Genomic DNA, 9,727 nt, shown 5'->3' with positions numbered 1-9,727 from the left:
AAGGTAGAGAGCCAAGGTCCTTCACCCCTTGAATTGACCCAGGCACTTGGGGTCCTTGGATACCACCAGTGATTTGTTTAAGGAGCAAGGAACAAGCAACACACTCACACTCACTCAGTAACAAGATCTCATGAGACTCCTCTTTTGCCAGTCCCCAACCAGAAACAAGAAACTCCCCAACCAAAAGCACCAGACCTAGGAACAGAAATAGGTAAATAAGATCTTCACTCATCTTCCTTTACGCACCGGCATGGCCTTTAATAAAAACAGGTAGCTTGTCACCTTTAAGCCGCAGTTAATTTTTTAACCAGATCAAAATAAAAAAAATTAAAAAATAATCCATAAAAATGTGGTATAAAAATTCTCTTCCATATGCTACTTTACAGGGCAAATCTTCTGCTACACAAATATGTGGATTTCCCGTGTTTAAATTTTATTTACTCTTAGTACAAAAATGCCAGGAGGTGCGGTCTTCTGCCCGTCCGCCTTCCCACCTCCGGTCACAACTTTTGCTGGAGCCCCCAGGCTGAAAGAGAGAAGATTGCCAAAGCCACATAAAACCCGCCATATATCCCCCCCGGCCCCCACCATACAGAAACCATCTTTGTTAGTAAACTTAAAAAACAACAACCTGCATTTAAACGTTATCACCTCTAGTACTTTTCTTTCATTGGAGTAAAAAACAAAACAAACACAATAAAATTCCACACAAGTTGCTCTTATCTTTCACTTAGGCTCCCTGAGCGTATCGTTTAAGTGATGCTTCCGTGAAACTCCTCCATAGTGTTTAGGCCCGGCGGCTGTCACGTGCGGACGTGCTCAGAAGTCCAGTTGGGTGTGGACCTTCTGCTTGCTCCAAACGCACCAAAGAGGAAAGGATCCAGAGAAGAACACAACTGTTCCGTCAGCGTTGCTCCATCCAACCCTGCTCCAAAGTCCAGGCCATCCGGTGTCCACGCCTCAGAACAGCAGACGATTCACATGAACGACCCGTTGAAACGGTTCATCGGAGGACAGCTTTGCTGGCGCTGGGCACACTTTGCAGGCCGGCAGAGATTCCCCAAACCGACTCCTCGGAGGGGTGGGGAGAGGGGGATGGCCACCACCAGAACGAAAACAAAATCCCTTGGAATAAAAGCAGGAGGGGAGCGGGGGAGATACACAGCGTCTGTACCAGGAGTCCCCGCCTGGTTCCACTCTTCTGCTATGTACATTTCCCAGAAGTCTACTGGAGAGCACAACAAGGACGCCAAGTCTCGGCTGAGAGCAAGCCCTTGATCTCTGCTTCCCCATCACAGGCAGGAGAACCAAGGAGGGAGACACCAGAAGAAAACTCAGACCAGCAAAGGGCTCAGACCACCGGCTGGACCAGGCTCCAAGTACCAATCCACAGCGTTACTCCAAGGACACAACGGAAGGTCCACACAGACTGCCGAGCTCCACAGAGAGAACCCTCGGAAGGGTCCGCTCAGCCCCTCTCCGGGTGGCGTTCACCCGCCAGAATCCCACCATCGCCCCGTCAGACCGTAGCCCGCTGCCCTTGCACCCCCCGGCTTCAATAGATGACCTCGTAGACTGTGGCCTTCTTGTCACCAGAGCCCGTGACGATGTACTTGTCATCTGCCGAAATGTCACAGCTCAAGACGGAGGACGATTCTTTTGACTGCAGGAAGACAAAAGGTGGAAGGAGGAAGCTCCAGTGGGATTTCCATCCGCACCAAGATCTAGCAGTGGCAATAGGAGGGAAAGATACTGGGGGCACACGAGAATCCTCGGGGAGATGGGGACGGAGGGGCAGCAGAGAGTCGGAGGGGCAGCAGAGAGTCGGAGGGGCAGCAGAGAGTCGGAGGGGCAGCAGAGAGTCGGAGGGGCAGCAGAGAGTCGGAGGGGCAGCAGAGAGTCGGAGGGGCAGCAGAGAGTCGGAGGGGCAGCAGAGAGTCGGAGGGGCAGCGTTTTGAGCTCCTGTAGAGAAGGCCGCTCACACCAGAGTTCAGGGCGCCACTTGAGCGGACAGCACGGATACGCGGACAACAGCAAGAAGAGCCTCTTGGGGCCGTGGCAGCTCTCGGTGGCCGCCCGTCCTCTCGCTTGCCCCCAGCAACCTGGAACGCCAGGGCCGCTCACCACCCTCTGGTCCCCTTTCTCCCCCCAGGAGTCTCCCCCGGCCCCTTTCTCCTCCTCAGGTCTGTGCTGGATGGCACCCCTCACATCCCCAGCACTACGGCCCAGTGGGGAGAGAGAGGCTCCTTGCTCATGCCTGTCAGGAGAGGGTAGGCCTTGCTGCCCCCGTCCCTTCTGGGAGGCGCCCCAGCCTTTCCATCTGGGCACCAAGAAGAGGTTAGGGGGCCGAGGGCTGCCTCCACTCAGGCACTGCTGCTCAGGCTGTTTGCAAGGGGCCACGTCGGGCTTCAGCTTGCACCTCAGCCCCGCAACAGCCAGGCGGCCATTGGGCTTGCTGCCAGCCCGTCGGCCGCTCTCCGGCGACCAGCCCGCTTCAGTTCAGGCAGCACCCAAAAGCCGAAGCGACTGACCTGGAAGATGCTTGCTCCGTAGGGAGTCCTCCAGGCGTTGAGGAGGTTGTCCTTCCCGGTGCTCACAAACCACTTGCCTAAAAAGGTACAAAGGAGAGGGAAAGTCTCCCCTGGGCAGGAAACACGGCCAGAACCGCAAGACCACCCGGCGGATTATTGGCTTCACCCCAGCCGTTCTAGCCCAGGGGTTCTCGACCTTGGGCACTCGCATGCTGTCGGACTACGATCCCCATCACCCCCCTTGGGGCACTGTGGATGATGGGAGTGGTAGTCCAACTCCTGCCCTAAGTATATTTCCAGTGACCACACCGGATACGGAAGTCAACCTTGACATGGCAACTTTGCTTCAAGACAGACCACGGGTCCATCTGGCCTGGGACGGCCTCCTCTGGCAGGCAGCTCTTCCACAATTCCCAGGGTGAGTCTCTCCCAGTCTGGCTGCTGCCCAAGGTCTTTCGGCCTGGCAGGGGCTGGCGCCACTTACCACAATAGGCGAACTTCAGCGACAGGACGCAGCTCTCGTGCAGGTGCAGCTGGTATTTGTCGGGCTTGGTGTGGTGCAGGACCTCCACGTTGCTGCTCTCCATGCCCACGGCCAGCCATTCCCCCGTCGGGCAGTAGCCCAGAGAGAAGATCTGGGGGAGAGCAAGACCAAGGGGGCAGGGCTCAGCGCTCTGCGGAACACAGCCCCCCAGCCTACTTGGGAGCCAAGGGAAAGACGGCCTCACAAGGGGGAAGTGGCAATGCATCTGAAGCCAGGCGGAAAGGGGCCTCTTCCAGTCGCCCATCTCCTCCCACCGGGGAGGAGATGAGCAAATGGAAGACGCCACTTGGGAACACAGGAAGCTGCCATGTAGCGAGTCAGACCCTGGGTCCATCTAGCTCAGCACTGGAAACACAGACTGGCAGCGGCTTCTCCAAGGCTGCAGGCAGGAGTCTCTCTCAGCCCCATCTGGAGATGCTGCCAGGGAGGGGACTTGGAACCTTCTGCTCTTCCCAGAGCGGCTCCATTATCCCCCGAGGGGAATATAATCTTCCAGGGCTCACACTACTAGTCTCCCATTCATAAGCAACCAGGGCAGACCCTGCTTAGCTAAGGGGCCAAGTCGCGCTTGCTGCCACCAGCCCGGCTCCTTCCCCTCTTCTCTTCCAAAGCTGGGTGTCTTGTGGGGTCTCTAGCAATGCCTTACCAGCCTCACCACAGACTGGAGCCTGACGCCCAGCCCAAGCAGGAGGCATGAAGACAGGGACGCCGCTGCCCACCTTTCCAGGGCAGCCCGGGTGTGGCGTGGCTGGGGAGGAGAGCAGCTCCCATCCCGGCTTGCTCTCGGCCCAAGGCGGTGGGCGCCCTGAGCCAAGGCTTACCTGGGAGGTGAAGTCATGCTGCTGCAGCTGCCGGCCTTCCCGCAGGTCCCAGGAGCGCACGGTGTTGTCCAAGCCCCCTGTCCAGAGCTTGGTGCCATCGTGGGAGATGTCGATGCAGCTGGCCCCGTCCGTGTGGCCCTGGAATTGCCTGGAAGCAAAACCATCACTGGCGCTGGAGAGAGGGGCGCGGGTGGCGGCCCTGTCTCCTTTCCCTCTTCCCTCCCACTCCGCTGGAGGTCAAGTGTGTGCCGTCAAGTCAATTTCGACTCCTGGCGCCCACAGAGCCGCCCTGTGGTCGTCTGACAGAATACAGGAGGGGTTGACCATGGCCTCCTCCCACGTAGCATGAGATGATGATGATGCCGTTCAGCATCTTCCTAGATCGCTGCTCCTAGATATAGGTGTTTCCCGTAGCCTGGGGAACAGACCAGTGGGGATTCGAACCACCAACCTCTTGCTCCCGTTACAGGGACCCTAAACAGCGGCAGGGGAGGGGCTCAAGAGCTCTGCCTTCAAGAAGGCTGCAGACCAGCGGCTCCAGTCCGAGTGCCCAGGGCAAGAAAAAGGGCAAGTTAGGAAGCCGTGCAAAGCACAAGACCAGAAGCCAGCAGGGCTGTGCTCTCGCTCTCGCTGTAGTCCAGATGTTGGACTACGACTCCCACCATGCTCAGCCGCAGTGGCTGAAGGGGGATGATTGGAGCTGTAGTCCAACATCTGGGGGTCCAGCTTCAAGCACCCTGCCTGAGCCCTTGGCCAACAAAAGGCTTCGGTATTCATCTGGGCCTCTCAAGGGTTCTTTGCCTAACGGAGGCCAGCCTCTCTGTATCATCCGGCTGGTGTTTCTTGTACTATCCTCACGCTCCCATCCGATATTTTCTTACACACACACACAGCAGCTCACCTGACCAGCGTCTGGTTGTGGAGATCCCAGACGGCAATGTTCCCATCGCTGCAGCAGGAGAAGCAGACCTTGGCGTCCGGGCTGATGGCCAGGGCGTAGCAGGCGGGGGCCGAGGAGGTCAGCTCAGCCTTGATCCTTGGGGTGGGGGAGGCCAGGTCCCAGATGGTGAGCGTGCTGGCCTCCCCGCCCACGATCAGGGTGCGCCCATCCGGGAGGAGTTTGCAGGAGCGGATGTAGTTGTCCCGGTTCTGGAGGAGGAAGGAAAACCAACATCAGCCACTCGCCTCAGCCCGCAACTCTGGCCAACAGAAACCGAGAACAGCGGAAGCTGCCATCTACTGAGTCAGACCCTTGGTCCACCTTGCTCAGTCTTGTCTTCACAGACGGGCAGCGGCTCCTCCCAGGTCGCAGGCAGGAGTTTCCCTCAGCCCTGTCTTGGAGACGCTGCCAGGGAGGGAACTTGGGACCCGCCGAGCTCCGCCGCGGGTCCCGCCAGGCTCATGCTCACCAAGCAATCCAGCTGCGAGATGGGACTCTTGGTGCCGGGCTGGCTGATGTCCCAGATCTTCACGCACCCTTTCCCGCCAGTATACACGTGCCTGGTGGGGTTGCTGATGGTCACAGCGCACACCACTTCGCCGTGACTCAGCGTGTTGATCTGGCGGGCATGCCGGGGGATGCCGGGGCCAGCGAGGGCATCGTGCGGAAAGGGGACCGGCTGCATCTGCCCGTCGGCGCTGACGTGAAACGAGTACGCCCTAGAGAGAGGAGGGAGGAGGCGGTCAGGGCACGCCAGGGCAGAAGCCAAGGCCTGGTCCCCACCGTCTCCTGGGCCAGCCGGGTCTGCTACTTGGCCTGGCAAAGGCTCTCCGGGTTTGGGGCCAAAAGCCCTCAGCCCCTTCCGCTGGAGACACCAGAGAGAGGGGTCACCCCTACACCTTCTGTGCTCTGCCGTGGGGGTCGCAAGGCGCACGGCAGCATTCGGAAGAATGGCGCCCGGGGGTGGGGGGGAAGCCCCCCTGCGCCAGCCTCTCCCTTCCTGCTGCAGGTTCTTAAAGGCTGGAGGTCCTTGAGGAGGAGGAGCTGCAGGGAAGCCACGGAGGGGAGGGAGGAGGAGCAGGCCGGAAGCTGGACTTACGGCTTGCCACCAGGAATGGATGCCAAGCTGGTGGGGAGGACCGGGGCCCTCATGGGCGGGTGTGGGTCAAAGCCAACCTGCGAATTAGACGAAAGGACACACATTTGGGGCACCAGCAGCTAAGCGCCACCTGGTTTCCCAGACCAACAATACCCAAACGCTCAGTCCAAGCAGAGCCAGCCCCCGCCAGGGGTGGCCGGGAATAGAGCCTCCCTCTTCCACGGGTCAGGCCCGACCCACGTCTCTGCTTCCTCCCTGACTCCTTTTGCAAGGGGGGGCTCCTGGCATCCAGGCCCCACCACACCCACTGCCCCATTCGATGGAGTCCATGTGCAGCAGCATGGACGGGCTCCGAGACAGCCTGCCTCGATGGCTTCCGTCCGGCTTTTTCACTCACACCTGACCACGAAACCGGAGCACGCAGGGCCCCCAGACCTGGCCAAGATGCCACCGCAGATCCTGTGAATGGCAGAGCTCTGAGCCGCCCCCCTGACCCCCCACCCCAGTTAAGAGAGGAGCTAAAAAGGTCTACGTACAGCTCCAAAGCTCACCATGGGAGACCGGCCGTAGGCAGCGGCGGCGGCGGCAGCAGCCGCGGTCATCTGCGGGGGGAGGTTGTGGAGCCCAGCATAGGCCCCGGGGCTGGCCAGCGAGCCGTTCATCTCGTGGTGCCCCATCATGGCAAAGGAGGTGGCGTAGGGGCCCGCCAGGGAGATGGGGGTCCTCAGTGCAGATGCTGCGGAAAGAAGGGGAGCCAGGTGATCGCTCTGCTCGAGACAAGAGACTGGAGAGGAGGAGGAGGAGAAGCCGCTGCCAGGCGGGCTGGAAGAGGGGGGAGACTCAAGGCACCCCCGCTGCCCCCCGGCCACCCCACAGGGGAAGTGCCCCCACTTCTCTCACTCAGCCGGGTTTGGGATCAAGTGGATCCCAGCAGGTTAGTGGCAGCAGAGACTGGAAGCCAGGAGCCAGACCCCAAGCAGAGGGACAGAAGACGGGGCCATATACCGAGTCAGACCCTTGGTCCATCTAGCTCAGTACTGTCTACACTGACTGGCAGCAGCTCTCCGAGGTTGCAGGCAGGGGTCTGATGCTGCCAGGGAGTGAGCCTGGGGCCTTCTGCATGCAGAGCAGACGCTCCGTCCCTGAGCTGCGGCCCCAAACCCCAGGAGCTGCCTACCCAGGGGGTCCATTCCGGACGGCTTGCCTGGCAACGGTCGGAGCCCTGGAGTCGTGCTGGTCCCAGGCGTGGGCGCGTCGTTGCGTGGCGTGGGAGTGTTGGACTTCAGCCCCGGGGTGGAGGATTTATCGTTCTGGTGCAAGAGGGGGGAAAGGCGCTGCTGGTGAGCAAATGGATCGCCATGCCAGACTCTGTCCCCTGGAAAGTCTGCCCGGCCTCAAAGAAAGCTGCCTTCTACCGAGTCAGACCCTTGGTCCATCTAGTTCAGTCTTGCCAACTCTGACTGGCAGCGGCTCTCCGGGGCTTCAGGCAGGGGTCTTTCCCAGGCCTACTTGGGAGATGCTGCCAGGGAATGAACCGGGGACCTTCTCCATGCAAAGCAGGGGCTCTTCCACTGAGCTAAGGCCCCTCCCCTGAGGAGGAGGAAAATCTCACAGCGCTCGCATGTGGTCACCCATCCAAGTGCAAATCAAGGCGGACCCTGCTTAGCAAAGGGGACAATTCATAGGAACCTAGGAAGCTGCCATATACTGAGTCAGACCACTGGTCCATCTCGCTCAGTATGGTCTACACAGACTGGCAGTGGCTTCTCCAAGGCTTCAGGCAGGAGTCTCTCTCAGCCCGCTCTTGGAGATGCTGCCAGGGAGGGAACTTGGAACCTCCTGCTCTTCCCAGAGAGACCCCCTTATTATCCCCTCAGGGGAATCTCTTGCAGTGCTCACACTTCTAGTCTCCCATTCAGATGCAAACCAGGGCAGACCCTGCTTAGCTAAGGGGACAAGTCATGCCTGCTGCCACCAGACCAGCTCTCCTCCTCTCATCCCTACTGAGCTTCTAGCATGGAGTTTGTTCCCCTGGGGGTTTGGGGCTGGCCGTGGCCACGGAGGGTCCCGTTTGCCGTTCTCTCCTGGGATCTGTTTGGCCGACGGCTGCAATAAAAGAACTGCTCCACGCTCCTGGGGTGCAACAGTGCGGTGGCTTTACGGCAGGGGTTCTCAGTTGGGTCCTCAGGTGTCGTGGGCCTGCAACTCCCATCACACACTCACACCCCCCGCAACGGCCTGAGGCCTTCCACACTTTCCAAAAATAAGGGGCTCGCACTGGCAAGCCGGGAGGGGGCAGCTCGTGCCAGGCGCTCACTTACATGGCCCAGGTCTTTCGTCTTGGAAGAGGGGGTGCTGCTGGACGAGGCCACCGAGGCGGGGCTGTTCGGGGCATCCTTTTTCAGCCCCCGGGCTTTGTCAATCCCATTTTCGGGGGGCGAATGGGCGGGGCTCACCCGAGGCGTGGCGGGGTCCTGGGGACAGAAGGAGGGCGCGGTTAGCCGTGGGGCTGCTACAGTGTGTGTCCCATGGGGGGTGGGGGTGTTTCAGAGCAGGACTATAGTGCACATTTACTAGGCAGGGCATGAAGGGGGGGGGGCCCTCCGGTTCTCTAAGAAAAGGTCAGCAAGAGCGCCATGCAAGACGACGGAGCGGCACCCACAGAGACCCCGGAGAAGAGGCTGCAGCACTGAGTTTAGTAGGGGCCAATTCTTCTTCCACGCAATGTCCTCTTTGCTCCCTCCTGTCCGCAAGGGCCACTGGGATGTCTCCATGTCTATATCCAGGGCTGGGCTTTAGTGGGAGTTTCTCAGAAATTCTGCTTGCCCAGGAACTAAATTGGCCAGAGCTGCATTTTAAATCTATTTTATATGATGATGCAATCTAAAAACCATTATTTACTTTACATACAACGTGCCTGCGTGCATAAATACACACACACACACACACACACACACACCCTTTTAACACAGAAAGTATTACTGGCAAGCAAACCTTACAGGAGAGTGAATAAATGAAGTCTTGGCAGACCTGAACGGTTGCCAACCCTGGTCTAGAATTCTGTGAAGCCAGCTTCAAAGACAAAGAAGATCCCATTAGCATGACTCTACAGAAGCTGTAGAAAAAAATATCAGATTTTGCAGACTGCAGCCAGCATGGCATAGTGGTTAGAGTGTCAGAGTAGGACTCGGAAGGCCTGGGTTCAAGTCCTCCCTCAGCTGTGACACTCACGGGGGGCGGGGTCTCAGTCCCACTCTCAGCCTAACCTACCTCACAGGGTTGTTGTGAAGATGAACAAAGTGGGGGGCCATGCATGCCACCCCATGTTCCTTGGAAGAAAGATGGAATAAAATTTTAATAAAAAGGAAGGAAACCAGGCAAATGTGCTTCATTTACTTAAAGTGTAAATCTGTTTTCCTTTCTAAATGCTGGACTTTTTGTTATCTGCACCAATGGCCAGGAGTTAGGGAGGAATGGAGCGACACCCCCGCTCACCTCATTTGAGACGTCCACCACCAAATCGTCGCTCTTGTCACCATCGCTGTCCTGAAACAAGAATCCAGTGACTCTGGTGAAAGAGGAAAACAGGACGGACACCCCCCCCGAAAGGGCACAGGCAATGCCTCCTCCTGCTTTAGGTGTCCACGAAGGAGATGCCCAACCACACCTTCACCCACCAGTAGCTGGATGTGGGGCCGAAAGCAAGTTTTGCCTGCAACTGAAACTCAGTTACCCAAACTGAAAGCCACCACCTCTAAAACGGAGCTCCTCAGAATTTAGCAAGGTCCTTTT

General features: G+C 58.4%; 1 protein-coding gene across 13 annotated transcripts in view; it reads right to left on the bottom strand.

Annotated features, from left to right (window-relative positions):
* Positions 1-233: 233 nt before the first annotated feature.
* TLE3 (TLE family member 3, transcriptional corepressor) overlaps positions 234-9,727 on the bottom strand; it is a 35,717-nt gene continuing 26,223 nt past the window's right edge. For 5 of the 13 annotated variants that reach the window (XM_053272070.1, XM_053272069.1, XM_053272080.1 and 2 more), the window contains 11 exons: positions 9,431-9,481; positions 8,257-8,409; positions 7,113-7,245; positions 6,472-6,671; positions 5,936-6,012; positions 5,306-5,555; positions 4,798-5,045; positions 3,897-4,044; positions 3,016-3,166; positions 2,532-2,608; positions 234-1,663 (listed from right to left, as the gene is read on the bottom strand). In XM_053272070.1, coding sequence (XP_053128045.1) covers positions 1,556-1,663; positions 2,532-2,608; positions 3,016-3,166; positions 3,897-4,044; positions 4,798-5,045; positions 5,306-5,555; positions 5,936-6,012; positions 6,472-6,671; positions 7,113-7,245; positions 8,257-8,409; positions 9,431-9,481 — 1,596 coding nt within the window. In that variant the 3' untranslated portion in view covers positions 234-1,555. Of the gene's footprint in view, positions 1,664-2,531; positions 2,609-3,015; positions 3,167-3,896; positions 4,045-4,793; positions 5,046-5,305; positions 5,556-5,935; positions 6,013-6,471; positions 6,672-7,112; positions 7,246-8,256; positions 8,410-9,430; positions 9,482-9,727 lie in introns of those variants that run through there. The other 8 variants (XM_053272083.1, XM_053272071.1, XM_053272078.1 and 5 more) reach the window with 4 other exon arrangements.

Source organism: Hemicordylus capensis, chromosome 10 (assembly GCF_027244095.1).
Source record: "Hemicordylus capensis ecotype Gifberg chromosome 10, rHemCap1.1.pri, whole genome shotgun sequence".
NCBI classification, from domain to species: Eukaryota; Metazoa; Chordata; class Lepidosauria; order Squamata; family Cordylidae; genus Hemicordylus; species Hemicordylus capensis.
The sequence above is the reverse complement of the archived record's forward strand: the minus strand, read 5'-3'. Positions and strand labels throughout refer to the sequence as shown.